The 22,100-nt window shown below is 43.0% G+C and overlaps 1 protein-coding gene across 1 annotated transcript; it reads right to left on the bottom strand.

The window, feature by feature from the left end:
* Positions 1 to 1,687: 1,687 nt before the first annotated feature.
* LOC118778395 (leucine-rich repeat-containing protein 75B-like) lies at positions 1,688 to 18,841 on the bottom strand. Its single transcript, XM_036529910.1, has 4 exons — positions 18,293 to 18,841; positions 14,033 to 14,161; positions 11,006 to 11,130; positions 1,688 to 2,305 (listed from the first exon to the last, which is right to left on the bottom strand). The coding sequence occupies exons 1-4, from the start codon at positions 18,575 to 18,577 to the stop codon at positions 1,714 to 1,716; spliced, it is 1,131 nt and encodes a 376-aa protein (XP_036385803.1). The 5' UTR covers positions 18,578 to 18,841; the 3' UTR covers positions 1,688 to 1,713.
* Between the last annotated feature and the right edge of the window lie 3,259 nt (positions 18,842 to 22,100).

The raw sequence follows: 22,100 nt of genomic DNA, 5'->3' as shown, positions 1-22,100 counted from the left end.
ATCAGTAAATACTGAAGCATGAATCAAGTTTTGAAGTTTGACGCCCCAAATTCCACACCCCCAAGTTAAACAAGTGACCAGACCAATAAATGAAAATGTTTAATAAAACATCTTTATTAGTAATACTGTTCCCCGTACAAGTTTTGCATGGAAGTCACAGATGTATACATACACAAAGTTTCACTGTACCCACTGATTGGCTCAGAGGTTTTCTCATTTGAATTAATTAGAAGAGTCTTCTGATTGGCTCTGAAATTGTCAAATTTGAATGAACTGTAGAGATCTGTCCTCTGCTTGTATAAGCTTGACTAACTAATGTTCCTATTTAAAGTACCATTGCAAAAAGACTCCCAACACCACACACTCATACACAAAGCTTCTATTGAAATAAAAGCTTCCATTAATATCCACATAGTTCATCTGCTTGTTTAAAACAGTGTTAAATCTTTTTGTACACTTTCAAGGTGTAAAGCAACACCAGAGATGCATTACAACAAGAATCCATCAGACCCTTAATTCTGACTCATTCTCCCCCATCTCAGCCATGCATTCTGCCCAGCACTTGAACTGCTGTTCTCTGCACACTAGCTGCAGTGGGGGTGCTTGACTGTCTGCCTTTCAGTCCGTTCTGTCCATGAGGCCCAAACACCAGTCTGCTGTTGTCTGTTCCCTGGGCATGTCTGCTTGGCATAGGTCCACATGGATTTTTAAATGGGCACATGGGAGAGGGAGGGGGCAGGGCAGGGTATCCTGTTATTAATGAGCACCCTGCCCTCAGCTGACACTTGTTCAGTTTACCTGCTGTGCCACTCTGTCCTTAACTTTGAATTATGAACTTAAGAAAGTCATTTTTCCATTCTTGCTCATCACCACAGTTCAGTGCAATAAAGAAAAAAATACTGGTTAAGAATCAAGAGATTAATGCTTACATTTTATTAGTCATAGCTGAGTACACATGGCTGTAGTGATCAGTCTTGGTTTCCCTCAGGCTTGATCCTTCTTATCATTTCTGTATCTTAAGAGTTCACTTTCATAATTTCCTCATCCAACATCCTTCACTCATGTTCCCCAAAGCATTATCTGTGCTTTTCTACTCATTACATAATCAGCTTACAAATGCAGATGTTTAGTAATAAACAGTTTTTTGCTGAATTCGGCATGTACATTCTATATTATTTATATTCTTTTGTCAGTTGGAGCTCAGTTCAATGGTTCAAGCAAACAATGTCAGTATTCAGCAGGGAATGTTTTAAAGGAGCACAGGTGGCAGAGATTGGGGGGGGGGGTTCTGACCAAGCACTGCTCATGCTTTTCTAAGTCCAAGTAGAAATGCAGCATTGGGTTGACAGACACTGTCATTGTGGTGCTCTCTCTGCCTGTTTCTCTACTGACACACACAAGCAGAGTTTGTATCTCTGTCTGTTTCACCATCAATACGCACAAGCAGAGCTGCTCTCTCAGTTTCTTGAACTCTCCCTCATCTTCTGATCAAACAAGACCCTGTTTTGATCACAGGAGCGCGATCAGCTGTCATGCTTATTCCTGAAGTTACATCGCCTCTCAAAAGTTTCTATCGTTATTCTGATTAACAGACGAGGCAAGTGGACACCATGCTGAGAACAGGCTTTTGGATAGGTCACCGTTGAGCTCACACGTGCCGATAGGCTGGTAGGACTTGCAGCGGGAGGGGCCGTGAGTGAGAGAGGGAGGGGTTCACCTCTCACAGAGCGGCCCTGCAATGTTGCAAGGCGTGGTTTTGTCTCGGACCCCCCACGACTCCAGCTCCAGCCTGTCCTCCTCTTCCCCCTCCTCTTCATCCTCTTCCTCTTCTTCCTGAAGGCTCCCATCCTCGGTGGAGCTGTCCATGCGGAAGCCACCGGGCTGTCCTTCGCTCTGCTCGTAGATGGTGGGCAGGCTGCTCTTGAGGCCGAGGCGGCGCCGCAGCGCGACCAGCAGGGGCTGGGGCAGGGTGAAAATGTCCATGTTGTTGCCCAGGTCCACCCAGGCCAGGTCCGGGAACTTCCTGGGGTTCTTAACCAACTCAGTAAGATCCTTGACCGCGGCCAGGGTCAGGCAGTTGCCGTTGAGGCTCAGGGTGCTGAGCTTGGGCAGGGTTGCGAGGAAGGGCAGCAGCAGCCTCAGGTGATCGTCCTGGAGGCCGGTGAAGCTCAGGTCCACTGTTTCCACCAACTCGCCGCTGCTCTGGAGGTAGAGCACCACGCGATGGATGTCACGTCTGGACAGCGGGATGCCAGAGAGGTCCAGCATGTCAGCAGACACCCTCTTCTGCAGTATGCTTTTAATACTGTAAAAAAGTGAAATGGAGGAATGTCAGATTTCAAGTTTGCGGCCATTAGTGCAGACTAGGCAGCAGTGAGATCCATTAAACACTGTGTAGGCTAGGCTGCAGTGGAGCCCATTAAAACGCCGCATGCTTGCCCTTAGGGGGGTCGATTAAAACAGTGCACACCCTAGGCTGTAGAGCCCAAGGGCTGTAGCGTCATAGAGGTTAAAGAACTGGTGGCCAGAAAGTTTTCAGGTTTGATTGCCACATAGACCACTGCTATAGGAGAAGGGCAGTGTTCTGCTTTAGTGACAGGCCTGAGTGTGAGAGAGATGACAGTAGGACGCTGGTGACGCAGGCCTGCGCCTCTCCCAAACCAGATGTAAGCTGTCTGCATGCTCAGTGAGGAAACTGTCATGGACATGTCAAAGGTCAGGCTCCCCTGGGCATGAATGCTGACAGAGGTCTTTGCACAGGAAACAGCCCAATTTCTGTGAGACACAGAAGCATACACTGACTGATGAGCAGGAAACTCTTGTATTCTACCCTGTTTAAAAGCATTAACATTTTGGTGCCAAACCCATGGAAATAAGGGTGTATCACTGGACCCCAGGGACGTGGAACCCCCACTACTGAACAAAGAAGATATGTTTAAAAACATCTCATGACATGAAGGACACTGTAATCAGGAAGTTGCAACCCATGATCCTTTGCACTGAGAGCGACATTCCACAAAGTGACACTGCCAACCTTGATTATACCACAGGAGCCACTGTGAGCTTTTTCTAGACTGAGAGGGTTACTGTCAGCCCTCTGCTTCACCATATGTTCATTACACCGTTCACAATTCAATCAAACCATACAGAGATGTGCTAGATTAACCTAAACCCCAGCTGGAGTCAGCAGCACTGAACCCATGATTCTGGGGCTGGGTGCAGCTTCCATACCCTGGAGTAGAAAAATCCTTCTTTGGAATTCATCCTGTCACTCTCATCTTAGACAGTAATAAAAGCTAAGTGAGGAAACCTGAGTCCTGAGTCCTGAGTCCGTCCTCTGTAAAACAGGTGCTGTGTTTGCCTGGTCATGTCTGGGGTTCACAGTTCTTGCTATCAGCTACCAGCTACTCAACCGGGACACAACTCTATCACTCACTTTCAAAACAGTAATGGCCAGGAAAGTGCCTTCGGCTAACTGGAGCCAGGATTTGTGAGGCTATTGATTCCTAGAATGGACCGTAATTCACTGTTCTCTCTCCCTGCCTTGCTTTCGCTCTCTTTGACTGCCTCTCAATCTCAGTATTCTTCCCCCAGTCTAAGATCCATATCTTTTCTATCTACCACTTTTTTTTCCTCTGCCTGCCCTGACAAAACATCCCCCGCCCCAGTTCAACAGCGCAATAAAGTCATACAGAAGTGTCTGCTGCCTGACAAATGAGTGGGTTTTCCAACACAATCTTAAACTGGCAAGCTAACCCCCTACTGATGTGTAATCCCTTCTCACACAGTGCAAGGCTCCTGATTTGCCTATAGAGGGCAGCATTGGTCACAGTTCCTTACTCATCGCATCCGATCTTGTCTGAAGTAGATTCACAATGTGCTTCGTCAGAGTTTACTGATGCTTCATCCATTTATTTATTCTAGCCAGACAGATACTTCCTGAGCACTGAGGATGCTCAGAGGAAGACCTGCTGACGAGCCGCTGCACTTGTAATTGTTTCCCAGACTCCTTTTTTCTGATGAAGAGGAGATTTTTAAATCCTAATGTTTACACGGGCTGTCCTTTTCTGGTTCTATGTACCATGGATCTCTCTCAGCACCATCACAGTGATAAGACATGAGCCTTTGCATATTTGTATACGTTTCATTGGAAGACCCAGTCTGACTGCAGGGCATAATTTGGCCATTTCATTATATTTAAATTTATTTGCCAATAGCACATGATTGTCAGCAACTGCACATATTCCTAATGCATGTTTCATCAAAACAATATCTATGCTAACTGCATGCACTGAGCATAGAAGTGCACAGTGATATGGGACTATCCAGTACCTCTCAATGTGTATAAAATGACTGTGTATTGTAATCACTAGTCAGCCACTACCAGCCCTGTTACAATAATTGCTGTGAGCCAATTCAGTCTGTGGTAATGTGTTTACACAGAGAAATCTAGACAAAATCAGTCATAAGTAATAAATTTGAGTAATGTGGCTATGGGAGTCATGCAATAACGAAACACAGCACTTCCCCGAACCCCTGATTGGATTGTGCAAAGCTGTACAGTAAGTAGGACTAAATTGGTTCCCTCTTGGCTAGGCTCCCTGTGAGAAAAGCCTTTAAACAGATGATGAAGTTGGACGGACAGAGAGGCTTGTTCTCTTTGTGCCTGTGATTCAGATGCTGAATAAACCACCTTCCATCACCTCTCTCTGTAGCCTGGGGGTGCCGATGACTTCTACATTACCGGCAGATTCCCTTTGCCCACAGATTTAAGAGATCTGGCAGCCTTCACACAAGCAGGATGGAGCAAGTACCAATTCTAAATGTCAAGCTCTAAGCAATGTATTTCTGACACACAAATTATCTGGGAACTGCCTGACACCACACCCAAATTAATGCCTCTTTGTGTATGTGGGAGTATGAGAGCAAATTAGTGGAGTTGAATGTGTGTGCTTGCCTGTATAAGTGTGCCTGATTGCAGGGCATTAAGGTGTGGACTCTCTCTCAAGTTATTGATTACTTTATTTTACCCAGTAAGGTCAGCTGAGAACTTAATCCTCTTTTACAGTGACAGCCTAGAGAAACAGGCAAGTGGGGGTCAACTTACATGTACTGTCAAACACTGACTCACATGAGTCAAAACAATCAAATTTTGCCCTCCACAGTAAAACAGTGACATTGATTCAGATCAGGGAGATAACACAGTATATGGCAGCCCCGTCCATTTTTCCTTCACTCTGCAATTCCATGGTTTGTACCACAAAAAAGGGAGAGTACAAGAATATTCTGATCCATGATCCAAAGGCTGTAATATCCCCAAAACACAGGCTTTACATCCCCCCCCCCCCCCCCCCCCCACCCCATCTCTGTCAGTGCAGGGATGAGTTCCCACCTTCTCTGACTGCACACACTGACACACAGCCAAGCGACGGTAAGTTCACCCAGCCCAAACAGGGCCGTCCTGTTCAATCCTGTCCCATCAGTCGGAGCCCGATTCAGTATCAGTGTCTGAGCCTGAGGGCTATTTCTGCAGCTGCAACACAGAGCCCTGACCTGCTGGGTGCCACAGAATTCAACACCACCAGCCGAGGAACCGCAGACAAATGGGGCTGAAGAAGCTTTGGCAGAGGCCCAGAATGGAGGCCAGGCATTACCCCCCCATACATACCTCCATGTCCCCTCCATTCACATGCCCCCAGAGCACACACACCCTGCCACACATACGCTCTCACCTCCTCTGTTACACAGCACTGTGACTCCATCTCAGGTTACTCAAGTGTCTGAGACACAATCAGCTCTCCTGAGCACATTCATCAGTCTCAGGTCTCAGCGAACATGACCACTTTCTCCTGCTTGAGGCCTCTTTGACTGTGACCTCATTCTTCTGGTTCAGGTCTCTTTAATCATGTTCACACTCTCATATTTCTGTTCAGTAAACCTTGCGCTCTGTGCCCAGCTAGTGTTAGCTTGCCAATGTTGTGGATAAAACTTTTTAGCACTAAATTTTGCACTGGTATGGAGGATCTACGAAGTTTATATTATCTGTAGTCAATTGTGAGGTTACTGCTGTGTATGAGTTGAATGGTTGGAATCAGTTAGAAATCACAGTGGAGAATCCACACAGCCTCTGATTAAAATATGCATGGGTTTAGAGGAAGATAGTACTTTGATTACTATGGTCAGGCTTATCACTTTGGTGCTCCCCCCTCCTTTTTTCCTCCAACTTTTGTTAGCACCAGTAGTACTTTAGAATGTTCTCACTGCAGCAAACTCTGCAGGAGTGCAGGGTGTAGCAAATGCAATCCTCTGATACACCCACCAATGGTAGCTGTCTTTCAGGCTCCCACAAGTCCCAGAGTACATCACGAAGCAGATGCCAAAAGGAGGACAGGCACATCTTCCATCCCCACAACACCTTATGAACACCTCAGGTATACACTTGTATGAGTCAAAGGGCGCTGAGAGAGGAATCCCTGGCCAAACTGCCCGCCCCTATCCCCAGAGAAACAAAGCCAATTTGTTCTGCTGATGTGGGCTCAAGATCATTGTCGGACATGGCAATACTTAACTGCTTGGTCCTTAGGTGAATGACACAGTTTTTTTTAACTTACTATTATTAAAATAATAAGTTACAACTCAGGTTAAGTATAAGATCAGATTAAGTGACTTGCCCAAGGGAGCAACAGCAGGGCCACACTTGTCTTCCTCTCCTGCAGCAAGCACTACTCTCCAAACTCAGAGGCAGAGACCGAGAGGAGACTCTTGTCTGTTTCATGTTTATCCCAACGCTGTGAATTTGCGGTATGGGGACTTTCTGAGTCAGGGTCAGTGCAGCATGCCTTGTGCTTTGTGTGCTGGCAGTGTAGGGGATGTGGACTCGGAGGTGCTGGGGGGGGGTTGATGTATGATTGTAATCACAGAGGGTTTGTGCCGCATGTTTTGTGCTTTGAATACAGGCGGTGTTGTGGGGATAAGTGTGTGATTTTAATCAGGGATAAGGCACATGCATTGGAGCTGAGAGCACAAAGGCTGATTGGATTTACTGGAGAAGTGCAAAGTGGGACGCAGACTGCCTAATCTTCAGAGTGGGTCATTTTCGTAAGGAGCCACAGCAGGAATTCCGACCACAGCGGGCCTTTTCACAGTGATGTGCTGGCTTAGAGAAGGAAGACTGGAAGATAAGACAGAAGAGCTTAAGTTACTGTTCATCACAAGCTGTACAGAGGTCAAAGTGGTAAAGAGTGATCCTCTTCCTCCTCCTCCTCACTTGCAGACCTTTTCAAGCTGTCGAGATGCCGAGATGAGTTAAAAGTTAGCAGCGTGTCTGAGTGCAAAGTGAAAATACACCAACCCTTTGACTCTTGTACAGCTAATGATGATGGCCTATTTAATGAAAGCCTGGGGGCGTTTTTAGGGAAAACAGATAACAGAAATATTTCGACCTGACCGTATGTCCTGGGCCCAGCACCAACAGCAAGCGTCCAGAGCGGATCAATGGGGAAATGAAATTGACATGTTTGGTTAAATATACCAAGCATTTACAAGGGTATTGTCAGTACTTCAGCTTGACGTCTTGCTTGTGTTGTGTTTCTGTGTGTCTTTCTGTCTGTCAGTGTGGGTGTGTCTTTTTGTTTTTGCATGCATGTGCTTTTGTTTTTGTTTACAGCCCATGTGCTCCGTCGTCCCACCTCCTGTCCTGCCTATCTGCCCTTCTGCCACGCCCATCACCTGAAGCCCGTCCTGCTCACCTGTCCCCTGTTAACTCATTATTAGCCTGTGTATATATACCTCTCCGTTGCTCTCTGCCAGTTTCTCTCAGTGTATTAGCCTGTTTCATTCCTGCCTGTTTATATCAGTATGCTCTTGTTTTTGACTTCTGTTTTGCCTCTTGGATTACTCTTCTTGCCTGCCATTTTGGAATAATTCTCTGCCTGGTTAATTTGACTTTCTGCGTATATTTTTGGATTTGACCTTGCCTTGTGATTTTGGATTTCCGCCCGTTTTTGTGGATCTTCTGGTGTTGACTCGGACTGTTTTTTGACTACTGACTACTGATGACCACTGAAACCCTTGGAGTAGAGTTTAGTGTCTCAGGTCAAAAGCCATACTAACACCCCACCCACAGAGGGGAATCCCTGCTCAAACCCATCTCTACCGTTGACCTCAAAATCCTACAGGATCTTCCTTAGTTCAGTTCAGCTCAGTTCAGCCAATGGACAGATGAGACATCACTGAAGGTTCAAGTGAGTATTTCAGTAGATCTGGTTTTTATTAAAACAGTACAAACCACCCAAGAGCCAACAGTCTTCAGGTCAAGCTCTATTTCCACTTATCTCAGGTCCATCTGTGCATAGCTGAGAGCACACTGACTCAGTTTCATACCAAAGGTATTATTCAGCATAGCCAAAGTCAGTTGGGTAGAAACTGTTACAGCGGTTAGAAAGGCTGTTCCAAGTCAGTGATGTCTATTTTCAGGTCTACAGCTGCTCAAGCGTATTGTTTCATTTATCTCTGTATTAGTCTGATTCATGGAGCGATGGATTAAAGGAGGGCAGGGACCAGAATAACAGTGGTATAAAATGAGCCAGGCACCAACACTAAGCCCAAAGGCGGTGTGTTGAACAGCCAGAGGATTCCCCACCAGGCAGTGAGACTCTGTCTTGGTCCCGTAAGAGACTGAGAGATTTCAGATCTGAATATCAGTACCCAACCATCAGTCTCAGGATACTAAACTTGTGTACACTGCTGTAGCAACAGCCCAGCAATAATGCACCCTGCAGCACAGAATACTGTGCCAACAACAGCACAGCATTAATGAACTGTGTGCGATCTCAGCCAACACTGCACCAGCACCAGCACCAGCAACAGCAGAAATGTATGCTGTACTGTCATCGCCCACTCATTCTGGTTCTTATTGTGTTTCTACTGCAAGTTTACTGCAAAAACCTCATGTAGGTCATCTCTGTACAATCTCCGGTTGTCCGATTACGAGCTAGCCCACATACGACAGCGCAATGCAAATTCATCTCCTGCCAGAAGATTCCGCTTCATTTAACAACTAACTGGCTAGTTTTTGGTCTATCACATCGCATATTTTAGCGAGCTATATTTCTAAGAATATATGACATATACCATACAGCTGTGTAAAGCTTGACTCACAATAAAGTATGTTGTGTGATGGAAACAATCTGACTGCCTGGTAAAATTTTTCATCTACCATCCGCTCACAATTAATTTCAGACCCTCCCCATGGCTCTTAACACATTAATTTTGCTTTCCATTGACTCCCCTTGATACTGGCACTGTTAGCTGGGCATTGTTACAGCTGCTGCCTAATTTTTAGTCAACACTGTCATTTACATACTCAAAGTTCATTGAACACATTTCTCAGATCAGTGCTACTCCCATCATTCCTGTCTGTCTGTCCTCCATCAGCACTGAGATGGCGGGACATATTTTTGGTAATTGCTCATTAATTAAAATTACGGTAAACAACTCTTTGCACTGCTAGATGGCGTGCAGTTGAATACACACCTGTCATTTCCACTGCATGCATTATCTACATTCCCTCTGTGCCTCACCGCCGTTTATACGATACGGAGGTTCAGGCGTGCGACACCTGCAGTCACACTGCTGTGTTAATGGCCAGCACTAATGGCTGTTAGTCCCGTCACGGGGCTTTCATCTGCACATAGTCTCCGGAGCACAAGCGCGGCAGTGTTTGTGCCACGATAAGCACCTGCAGTTAAACTGCTGTTGTTCAAAACAAAAAGACAGAACTGGGTTAATTGCTGAGGGAGAGCACAAAAAAGACACAAAAAAGCTCATTATTAAAAATTGTTTTCCTCCAGAAAACACCTGCTTGGGTCATTAGTGAAGGAAATGGATTTCATAGGCTTATAACACTATCTGCCCAACACCCACCCCCTCCCATATGTCCCCCACCCACCACCATCACCTTACTCAGCTACACTCTTCAAGTTTACCAGTAACATTTTTTCTCTCCATAATCAACAGAAACATATGCTTGAATATAACATGGATCATAAGGTGGTTTGCACCATAATGGACTTCTGCAAATAAAAGGCTTGAGGCCTTTACTTGAAGCCTCACTGGAAGTAAACAGACACATCTGTGTTTCACTAGCTAGATGGATGAAGAGTTTCTGCATTACTTGCAGTGGAAAGTGTATCCCTGTTCAATTCAATACGATGCTAAATGGCCTTGAAATATCCTTAAGTAAGACGATAACTAATCAGCCTTCCTTCTTTAAATAGTCACAGTCTGATATCCCTGAATGCCCTTTCCTACAGATCAGGGGTCACTAATCCCTGCCACGCCCTGACACACGTCAGCAGGTGCCTTTGTTTTGGAAAAACTGACATAAGACGGTTCTAGGGTTAATCCAGGCTTCATGATTAACAGCCAATGACAACAACTTAGCTTTCACCCAGCATTCTGGTCCATCATAAACCATCCAGAACAAGATACTAGGGCCAGTGAAGATCCAGGTAGATTCAATCCCTCATCACTGATCCTGGATCAGTCTTCTTGCATATAGCTGTAGAGGTTATTATATACTATTTGTATCTGTGGTAGACACTAATATCCAGAATAAATTCTGCCACTGTGGCAAAATATAGGCCTATTTGACAGATATCACAGGAGCAACACTTACACATATAGGAATACACGGCACCTACCGTAGTGTACGCAAAGTGTATTTTCATAAAGGCCAATACACTTATATTATAACAGCATACACAAAGAGTATAATGATAGGTTGTTGACATGGTGCTGATCAATGATCCATTAGAGAAATATTACCTTTTACCATATTAATTTCACTATTGCAGACGGCTTAGATCTGTTGGCTCAGCAGAAACTATTATCAGGAACTGAGCTTTAGGCACAAGACAGATCCAGGTCTAGAACAGGTTAGAATTGTGCAAAGTTTAGCTTAATGAGGATCTGCCTGGAGTCACATGTAGACAGAGGGACTCACCAGGCCTGGGACTTCTTCTTAGGCCCACCCTTTTTCACCCCCTGTCGCAGCAACTTGGAGTGTGGGGTCAGATGGTAGATCAACTGTCTGCAGATTTTGTCAGAAGACTTGAGGGGATCCGTGTCCTGCAACACAAATCTGTGTATTATGACCCAGCACGTTTAACACAAATAAATAAAACAGCGTGTGGGTGGTTTAACGTTAATCCTTTTATGATAAATAAATGGATTCTTTATTAATCTTTTTCCCTTGCTCAAACATGTATGAGCATGTTAGTGAAGAAACATGAACTCACAGTTTCTTCACTAACTGCCACTATTAGAATGTTACAGTAAAACAGTCTGACAGACAGTGACGTTGAATGTTCTATTTACCAAGCAACTGGGTGTGGTTAACAAATGTTTCGTCTCTTTCATTTTTGAAGCTACAAAATGTTCTTATTTGCTAGCTAAGTATGAAAATTTCCAATAGGGCGTAATCAAAGACAGAACATCCACAGCTAGCACAGCAGTACAGACAGAAACAGAACCTCTTGTTAGGAACCTCTGAGACATGGAAGCAGAGGTTAGAGTTTCTCTGAGTCTCTTTGACAGTTTCTAGCAGCATCCTTATGATAGCCATTGCTGTCTTATATCTACATTAAATGCCATTGACACATGCTGCTAATTCATTAGATTAGGAGTGCACACGTTACTAATCTCTGTCCTGAGAAGGTGCTGGCAGCAAGTTTACTGAGAGAGATTAGTCCAGCACACAAAACAAACTTGCAAACAAGGACTACCTTATTCCACCTTATAAACAGCACTAGGGCAAATAGGGCAACTAGCTTGGTTTCAGCAAAACAAATCAATGCAACTGTATTTATGCATTTTCTTGGCCCCAGAATGTGATATAGACGTTTGAAAAAAAGAATACAAGTAACTTCTGACTCAATATATTTATGAGAATAAACTGAATGTTGAAATATGAGGGGATTTTCAAAAGTCTGATTTTTAACTTTGTGCTTTTATTCATAAAATATTTCAGAAAGCCATTTTTATGATCCTATACATATCAACAGAATTCCAAGAATATAGCAGAAGTGTTTTGTTCTGTCAGTTTCCAGAGTCATCTGAAGATTAGAAAGGACTTTGATCTGAAGATCATAGATGCTATCTCTAAAACCGTGCCAGACTCCATTTGAAAGCTTTATCCAAATATTTATCCAAATATCATCCAAATATTTTTTAAAATAAAATATGGCATTTATATTCATTAATCCAATCCATTCCAAAATATCAGTTAAACATTATACAAGGGTCATGCTATAGTGCACATTTTTCTGTCAGCATCAATATTCCGAACAAAACTTAAAATGTCTTGAACTGTAAGAAATCTTGCAATGTACAAAATGCCACTTTGACTTTAAATCTCTCCCTTTTACCCTTTCTCTGTCTCTATCTCGCTCTTTGTCTCTCTCCCTCTCTCCTTTCATCTCTGTCTCTCTCTTCTCTTTCCTTTCCTCACTTTCTATTAGTTTTTAAATGGATTGAGTAAATCTGGACAACACAAACACAAAATACTGAGCAGAACTGATATGAAAACTGCAGTGACTCTATGTCCAACAACAGAAGCAGCTTCCCCTAGGCTTGGCACCCTATACCTTTTCTGGTTGGATGATTTATGCAACTGCTTTTAACAGCAGAGCACCTTCTACTAATGTGACACAGAGTGGTGTTCATTTCTGACATTTTCTCAATTTTGTTAACTAGCTAACTGCTTAAAGGATTACAAACAGGGACAGAGTGTTCATGTGACGTAAAGGACTTGTTCTTTGGATAAGTGCTACGCAGACATAGTGCTGATTCACTGATGTTTATAGTCAGTCAGATAGCTTATAGTTTATAGTCAGCTGATATAGCAGGCCCAGAGACCATGGTGAGCAATCTTCATCATATTAGTATTAGTGAATCTGCACTGCATCTTTGTGCCACTCATGACAAAATAATAGGTTCACATCACACTCTCTATGCTTCATGAAGCCAGTGAGCAATCATAAAAAATCAAAGCTACTCTCCCTCTTTCCCTTTGACTAAGAAGAGCCCCTTTTTCCAAAGGGGTGGGGAGAGTGACCCCCGTTAGTGATTCCTTGTCTTCAGCTGTGAATCTCTATACATTTAATTTTCTTTGCGTACCCATGCATCAAAACAAGATTCTTTAACTCCTTTGACGAAATCAATATCTAGCCATATTATATGGATGACACGTTCAAAAATACATTCAGAAGGTATTGCGTACAAAAATTGCTGGTGCTTCTCTTACTGAAGGCAATGATCAATTGGCTGTTTCTGGCAATCACTGTAATTTCAGCATTCAAGAGTTTATTTCATGGCTAATACCTGTGTGTGAGTGAACACTTAGCCAGAAAATCTGGGTCAAGCTGTCTCCCACATCATGCAGTATTGGTGGCAGAGTGGGATCGAAGTGTTTAGTTGGGTTTCACATGGTCTAACAGCACTGTTGGTTTAGATGGCCACATGCTGACCTACTTTCAGCGCCTTGATCACCAGTTAAAAATAACCGATCTGTCATCTACAGCAGATGGAATCATGAGTGGGTACAAGGCAGCACCCCCCACCACCCACCCCAAACAAACAGGTGCACAGCTAAAACACAGCCAGACCTTGGACATGTGACCCCCACGATCATCTGCTGACAGCATCTAAAACACAGAGACAACCATCTGAAACATCTTGGTCCATCAGCTCCTGAAGCAGATCCCGAAACATGTGTTTGTGTTTGCTTTTTTCCTCTGATGTCAGCTGATATCCAACTGGCAACAGAAAGCGTGTGGAAACAAAGAGTAGGTCACGTGTCGTGGTTTAATTCTTATCACTGTCAATGTGTTCATCTGCCAATGCGTGCTTCCATTGTCACTGGTCCATTCCAGGCCCGCAGCTGACATGAGCAGAGCTCTCAGTCACAGACCCCCTGTTTTGGTGTCAGTAAAACAGAATGTCAGTGGCGATCCTACTGTGAAGGGCTCACCTTCTTGGGACACTGGAGGTCACGGGCCAGATTGAGCAGGAGTTCATGGGAAATAGGATCCACCAGGTTCAGGAAGGATGTGTTCTTATAGAGGATGTCATTCAGAGATGTGCCTTCTAGGCCCAAATCCTGCAGGAGGGAAAGAAAGGCCATCCGCTCAGCCAAAACCAAACTTATGTCAAGTCTACTGAAAATAAGAACAGGTTGGAAGCCATGTCAACAGTGACCTTGCATTCAGAAACAACCAAAACTTTAAGGGATATGCAGTGCATGTGTTCTGTATGAATCCTGTATTCGTAATTTATTTTCTTTATTTGTTCCCTTATTACCTAGCTATGTTCATGCATACAGCTGCAAACTCATAACTGTTTCATGAGACAATAAATAATGTTTTTGCTGTTTTATTCAAGGGAAATTGTTAAGTACACAGATCTTGTCTGTTTACCTTGTATGTAATTTTATAAGGTGTTAATTTTCATATGTGCTTATCCACAGGATGGAATGACTCACACATCACTTGCAGTCTTTCAGGATGTAATAATTTAATAAGCCTGAAGAAGGCCAAGAGACACTTCAGAAGAAACCAATACCAGGACCAACAGCTTCATTTCAGTCTACATCAAAGGAGTCCGTGCGGAAACTCAAAGGATTCTGGGTAAACTGAAGGCATGGCCAGACATGAGGAGAAGTTGAAAAGAGACCAACTGAAATGACATCCACACGTATGCATTCACATGACAACCCCTGCATTCCACCTCTGACCCACATTACTAGCAGCTTTCACGACCTGAACTTTTAACCAGAATGTTACAGCTTTCAGTCTCAGATGTGATACTGTTATAGTGCTCTTAAGTAGGCTACTAAACTTCTAAAATTTTTCCTGAACAAAAAGACAAATAAAATTCAAATAAAAAAAACAGCAAGGCAATGTTTTTAAAAATGTTTCAGTTCAGTTGTTCTGATACATTAAACAGTGTTTCTCAATCCTACTCCTGGAGGCCCGCTGTCCTGCATTTCTTCTATCTATCCTTGCTGACTGAAATTAGTGTGCATGCTCTTGATTAACTCTGGTTTGCTCAGCTAATCAAAAGTGCCACTGATGAGTTCAGTCAGGTAGGTAGAGCAGGGAAAGATGGAAAATGTGCAGAGCAGGGGACCCACAGGAGCAGGATTGAGCATAAGTGTGATACATCATGAAGAGTGTTATTAAGATCTGTGAGCTAAAGTGTCCAAATAAATTCATGTTGAACACTCATACTGACAGCAGCAGATAGCTGACTTGTAAAAATGAATCCTTCTTGTCCTCATTATTCATTCAAAAAAACCCCTAAAAACTGTAATCCACTGTCTGCCTGCATGTTTTGTCAACTATTCATGCACAGTTTAAGAAAAATGTCACAGAACACACACAGAACACATAAAACAACACTTCCCACGCTCTGACTTTAGAGCCATATCTGGCCATCAAAAGTTCAGCATGTTAACCTTTGGAGTTAAGTTAGCCTTAACCCCAATGTCAAGACTGCAGAACCCCCTACCCTGCCATCATAGATTTAGTCCCCAAAGGCAGCAATAAAAAGTTGAAAATCCTAATGAGTTTAGAGCCCTAACCCTACCTACCACAAACCCACAGCTCTTGTTCTGCTGTCTGGTTCCTTCAGCAGACAGGACCATGATGGCAAGGGAATGTGATTCCCAGAGAGAAAAGTAATCAGAAGGAGAAGAAAGAAAGACTCCGAAGCAGTTGTTCGGAGGGTTAGTCGTGACATCTGTCTGCTGTGACTCACAGTGACATGGCGATTGAAACCCTGGGACTCCAGGTGACCCAGCAGGGGAGGCGTCAGCCTGGGCGAACAAGGGAGACGCATCGTGCACAGACACTTCAAAAGGGCTTCGGATCAAAGAACCCGACGCTGACGCCCACGCCTGAGGGGCCGCGCTGACATACAGTACGTCTTCAAACAAACAGCCCTCCTCCCCTGGCACTATGTGGGGGAGGGAGTCACACCCCCAGATGAAAAAAATATATGATTAACATCACTCTCTGCAGAAGTGCAGTCTGATTCGGTACGCATGCATTCTGGGATTCCCTCACTGCTGACAGTATGTTCAGTTCTTTCAAAATCCAAAGAGATGAGAAGACTTGTAAATTGTTTCTTTTTGTATGATTACTGTTCATGTGCTTAGCGCGTGCTATTCATCGATGCGGCTTGTGGATAACCATCCATTAATAGAGCTGAAAATTTTAAGTGATGCCAACTGAGTAAGTTTCAGAAAGACACAAGTGAAACATCCCAAGGGATTTGAGCCTGCAAATCTCTGGTCTCTCCACACTGCAATTCTGCATGTGCATATTAGCTTTTTTTTCATGAAAACTGAAAGGGCTCTCTGTAATAAAAGCCAAAACTAAAATATACATATACACAGCTGAATTTACAGAGTTTCAACATTTCATTAGCATACTGGTTATGGAAGCCTGGAGAAATTGATTTCTCTAAGTAATCTACCAGCCTCAGAATTTCTTACAGTACCTTTGCCACAATGTTTCTTATAGCATGTTAGCATGTTAGAAGTGGAAGCATCTTATCCCTTACAATGTAAGCTGCCACAGTATCTCTTACAGTGCATTAGAATTTTGCAATGTTTCAAACATTAGAAGGGTAAGATATCCTTTAGCAATACAAAACGCAAAATTTTTCATTCCAGTAAAACAAGTTAACTTGAACAGAACTGAATTAGCAGACCTGTGGCTAGTTTTACACTGTATACCATATAAGTACTCAGTACATAGTTTTAAGTACCTTGTTTCAGCCTGTTTAGAAGTCTTTGTCTGCTGCCATGTAGCTGACTGAAACATCAGATCCTGACAGAGTGCCTATAGTGGTTGAGTTTGCTGTGTCCATCAGCACCTGAGCCTTCACCTGGGCACGGAGCTGTGTTGGGGCATGGCACTAAAACCACAGAGCTCTCTCCTCCATTCACTCCGCTTAGATCCCAGCACAGAACTCTCTGCTCTCAGCACAGAATCAAACACTGAGCTCTGTCCTCTCGCCCCTCTGCTCAGGTTACAGATACCAAGGTCTGCGCTGAGGTTCCCACTCTTAATGCAAGGTGTCCTGGAGGAGATCTTTGGCAGATAAAGAGGGGGGTCACATACCACCCCTTCCCATTCCCCCTCTGCACCCAATTTCAGGGAACCTGTTAATGCCCTGTAGGAAAGCAAAACAGATTGGTTCCCCATCTCCACCAGCACTACGATGAGCACAGAGAGACTGCTACTCCCATGCAACAGACTGGAACAAGCCTGGCCAGCGTTTCCTGTACACAACAAGACACTTTTATATCCTCACTGCTTTAGGGACAAAACTGTGAAATATAAAGCAGACAGCAATACCAGTAAACATAGATTCCTACAGCAAGCAATAATTCTAAAATAAAAAGTTCATCTGTTGTCTGACTGAAGCATCTCACTTGCACTCACACTCACGGGCTGATGCAGCCTACTCAAATCTCCAGATGAGTTATCGCCTGCAGGTGAACACAACTCTGTAGATTGCATTTAAGTACATTTAATGTATTATATATCTATATCTATACATGACTTTGGAGAAATAAAGTATACTGTACATATTTTGGGGCATTGGCTGATTAATGTTCAGCATTAGTTACATAAAGACATCGTTTATACACGTACATGACACCTCACCTCAATAGTCAGAGAAGTGACTGGGCACAGGTGATGAGGTTATTTAACTTGGTGAATGTCAAGCTTGGTGAAAATCATAAAAAGGAAAAACAGATGAACCAATATTTTTTGTCTTTTTGTTTTTCTTCACCTATTAAAATGATGACTTTAGACAGATTCTCATAAAATGTTTGATTCAAGTGTTGGTTCGACAGCACAACAAAACCTGTGACAACCTGGTCTCTGGACCAAGTGCTGTGTTTAGAATGGATTCTGATTTAGATTCTGATTCGAGGCACCTGCATGAATTTGGTAGGAACTCGTATCACCCGCTCAGACTGGATTAAGCTGCAAAAGTTCACTTGGTATATCCACTTTACCGGACTTTTTTTAAAAAAACGTGATCGCACAAAGCTACATAAACTCAGTTCTGACGATGGCTGCAGTTGTGTTTCTTACCATGTTGTTTCCGTAATTTGCACCTATCTTCCAAACACCCCCACTGCTCTTTGGAAGGCGGTGAATTTCTGGAGCTTTGTGAGACACGTGTTTTATGGAGTTTGCTGGCTCCTTACCTTCCTGAGTAATTTGAGCACGTCGATCGCCTCCTCCACCTTGTGTTCGCGGATCAGTTTCTGTATCTCTCGGACCCACGCCACTCTCCGCACGTACGGGCTCGGGCGGCTCTTCCGAAGCATCCCCGGCAGCTTGTCGGACTTCAGTATCATGGACGTAAACACAAAATCTCCACCGCAGCGCCCACTCATACCTTCTCCATAACTGTCACGACGCTGGAGTCTCGTTTTGGACAACTGCGTTTCGTTGTCGAGACTATTCTGTCGGCTCAGTCTGGAGCCCATGATTTACTGGTAAAATATGTATTTAGTTAGAAAGTAATTTTAATTTTAAAGTAATTTTAAAGAGGCAGTACTCTTCACCCAGAATAACCAAGAATGGAATGGAATTAATGAAAATTTAGGAATACGACTGCATTTTTTTGCGTGGGTTACTGGTAAAAAGAGATCAAACCCTGAACCGTTATCAGTTTGGTTAGTTTCTATTGCACTCGGGACAGGATGGCATGCTCTCCGTTACGCAGAGTGTTTCCTCCCCTTTCTCGACCGTTGCGCAAGAGAGCAGAGTGGCGATCGCCTCCCAGTCTGCGATTCTGTAACTACCTCTTCTCAGGAGCGCAGCAGGCAAGGCTCGAACAGTCTCTGTCCAATCAGAGTCCCCGAAAGCCACGTGCGCCCTAATACAAGAATCCCTCACTGTTGGCTTGAGGTCCAGAAATCAGATTATCTGATCACGGGGTATGCCCGGTGTAAACTAATTACGAGGCTGTTTACTCTCAGCGTTGCGTTTTACTTTCCCTTTGTTTATCTGTTTGTTGTGCTTCAAACCGTCTGATTCGTTATGAAGAAGTCAGCCCATCTCCTGAACTCACAGCGACAGCTTTTTTTCCACATGAGTATGATGTGGCGCTAGTTTATATTTACCAATTTCGTTATTTATTTTGTAGGCGGAAATAATTTGGATTTTTTTATTTTTTGATAAAATGAAAAATTGCAATGAAGTAATTACAATGAATAGACAAGGAGGAGATAGTGCCAAGGAGGAGATGAGAGGGAGTTTGTACTCAAATGTGAATTTATTAGGAAATAACTTATACCGATTGTTTCCAATGGCATGAAAATGAGCTTGTCCATTTGTAATTGTCCACATCTCAGAAATGGAGAGAAGAAAGCAATTCCGTTTGCCAGCGGAGTCGGTCTCACCCGCCTCCTTGGAGCCATCGTTGATTAAAGCTCCCGACGTCAATCAGACATGTACACAAAACGCCCATGTTCTTTTGGAGGCTTGCAATTATTTGCAACGAAGAATGTTCTCTGGTGTACTTTCATGCGTTCTTGTTGACTCGTGATAAATTGAAGTCAAATAATAAGCATACACATTTAGCTAAGCCCATACGTCATTGCGGTATTCCTTATTCTCAGCAATATCTCGTGTTTGAAATTTTGCATTTTCCTTGCGTATGTAAAGTTTTTATCTATTGCTTCTTTGCTATGAGAAAATAGTGATACTGTTGTTTAAAGGCATGCCTGTACACTCAGCTTCTGATAACTGCATGTCTTTGGGACTGCTATGACGTTATGCACATATATCACACACATTAGAAGAAATAAAGTCAGTGGAAATGGATCAAGTTGCTTACTATGCAATAAAGTATAGCGTGCTCTTGTCTGATATGCTGTTATGGCAGCTGACTAGTACGTGTTCAGAAAAATAAAGGATGCAACTTTGGTGAGTCAACTTCTTAAAAAATCACTGTAGGAAGACATATCTGATGTTTAAATCACAGTTTCATTGATATGTCTATTTAGTCACTTCTACTAGAATGTACACCTGCATAGTGGCTCTGATTCATTCTGTGTGTTTGAGCCTGCTGGGTTGCCTTTGCTTAGAAACAATTCTGGGACAGCACCAGACTTTCGTATTAGTAATAAATCATTCCCATATGCTCAGCCAAACAGATAAAGTATTGAATATGTGGAAGAAGAATTAAAATGGTGCCATGGAAGTGGCCATAGGAGTGGTGCAAAATATATCTGATCTAATCACCACTTCTCTAAGGTAACAAAAAGACACGTTTGCACCTTAAGGTAATTATACAGCAGTTATATAAACTAACAGCAGCCCTGATTGATTGAAATGGCCTAGAAGATTAGGTCAGAAAATTCTGGAAGGTCTCAGAATGGAGTTTATAGTGAGCTAGAAGCCATACTCTAAGCATGGACACCTAATCCAGCACTCTGGGGTTGTTCTAGATGGAGGGATAATGTAAAATACAAACACAACATCTTTAATGGAGCAAACACTTCTTTTATGATATCATCCTTTATGCAGAAATCCATTTCTCTCAGGTAGCTATAGAACATTCCTTCACTCTTATTGTGTCTATTGTGTGATCAGGCCTAAGAGCAGGGCTCTGGTGAAGTCTGAAACCTCTGTTTACAATTATGTAAAAGGTGACAGTAAATATGAAAAAAGCCCTCTCACAAACTGTTGACACATAGGAGTTTCGATTAAGATGTAACATAAGCTTGTATCTGTCCTTGTAGTTTCGATGTAATTGAGTACTTCAGTGTTTTAGGTGTATTATGAAATAAACAATGTTGAAATGCTGGAACTGGACATTACATAGTTGTGCTTAAATTCGCCTCATTGATAGTATTTAAAAATGTAATTCAAATGCTTTGCGAGTATGAGATTATATACTGTTATCTATTCATGCAAACCCTATAATCTGATGGTAAGTGGTAAAATTGCTGTTTAAATGTAAAATGGTTGGTCTTGGCTGAAAAAAAATTCTGAAATTCAGAAAAACAATACTCCCAGTACACTTCCATTTTTCCTAATGGTGGAACATAAAGCCCCCAGAAATTCAGTAAAAGAACAAAACAGATATGAGTTTGCACACTAGTTTGGACTGCTTATGGAGTCACCTCAATGGCCACAAACAGGTGACCCTCACCTACATGATGCGTAACAGTCATTTTGCACCAAGATGCTCACCACACATCAGATAAATTGCAGAAGGAAGGAATTTTTAGCCAATTAGACTGGGGCTTATTTGATGGCCAGATTGAAACAAACAGATAGAAAATTTAGTCAGAACACCAGGGACCCCTCCTAACTCTTTGCTGTAAGTGCCATAATGACCAGGTTCAGTTTAATGCCTCAATTCGTTTTTGAGAATATTGAGAATATTGATTCAGAACTTTGCCTGGCTTCACTGTCAGATAACAACAACAACAACAACAATAATAATACAACTTGCTTTAAACAACACCTTTCATACAACATTTTGCAGTCCAAAGTGCTTAACAAAATATTTTAAAGAAAAAAACTACAGTAAAAATATCAGTAGTAGCGTGTCAGTAACATTGAATGTCAAATTAGGATTAGGATTTACCAGAAAAGAGGGTGTGCATGTCTTTTTTTTTACATGCTTGACAGTTTCCTGTTCCTGCATCTAACAAATTGACAAATTTACACCCTGGTGTACAATAAAGATATATTCTATTCTATTCTAATCTATTCTATTCTAGTCTGTCTACATTTAGGTAAATGTAAATGACAGTGCTGGAGGGTGTGTCATGTCAGTGTCAGTCTTCCACAGTCTCACATGACCTTTCCGTCTGTTGAAAGACAATATTGCTCTTCCGCTGTGGCACTGAGTGACGTCTGAAACATTATGGCCCGTGTTAATGTTCTTCAACATCTTTGTCGTCACCAATTCCTGTTATAAAGACGTTGTGCTTGGTGGAGTACAAAGGTCTCTGGGCGTTTGTCCTTGCATCTGACAATGTGCACAACCTC

This window comes from Megalops cyprinoides, chromosome 5, assembly GCF_013368585.1.
Source record: "Megalops cyprinoides isolate fMegCyp1 chromosome 5, fMegCyp1.pri, whole genome shotgun sequence".
Classification (NCBI taxonomy): Eukaryota; Metazoa; Chordata; class Actinopteri; order Elopiformes; family Megalopidae; genus Megalops; species Megalops cyprinoides.
This window is presented reverse-complemented; position numbering and strand designations above follow the sequence as displayed.

Bases quoted from the DNA above. Each gene is read 5' to 3' on its own strand.
- LOC118778395 (XM_036529910.1), bottom strand. From the start codon at position 18,577: ATGGGCTCCAGACTGAGCCGACAGAATAGTCTCGACAACGAAACGCAG. The intron at 14,162-18,292 runs GTAAGGAGCCAG...TCCCTCCTGCAG, and splicing joins TGCTCAAATTACTCAGGAAG to GATTTGGGCCTAGAAGGCAC. The intron at 11,131-14,032 runs GTGAGCCCTTCA...TTTGTGTTGCAG, and splicing joins ACCTCCAGTGTCCCAAGAAG to GACACGGATCCCCTCAAGTC.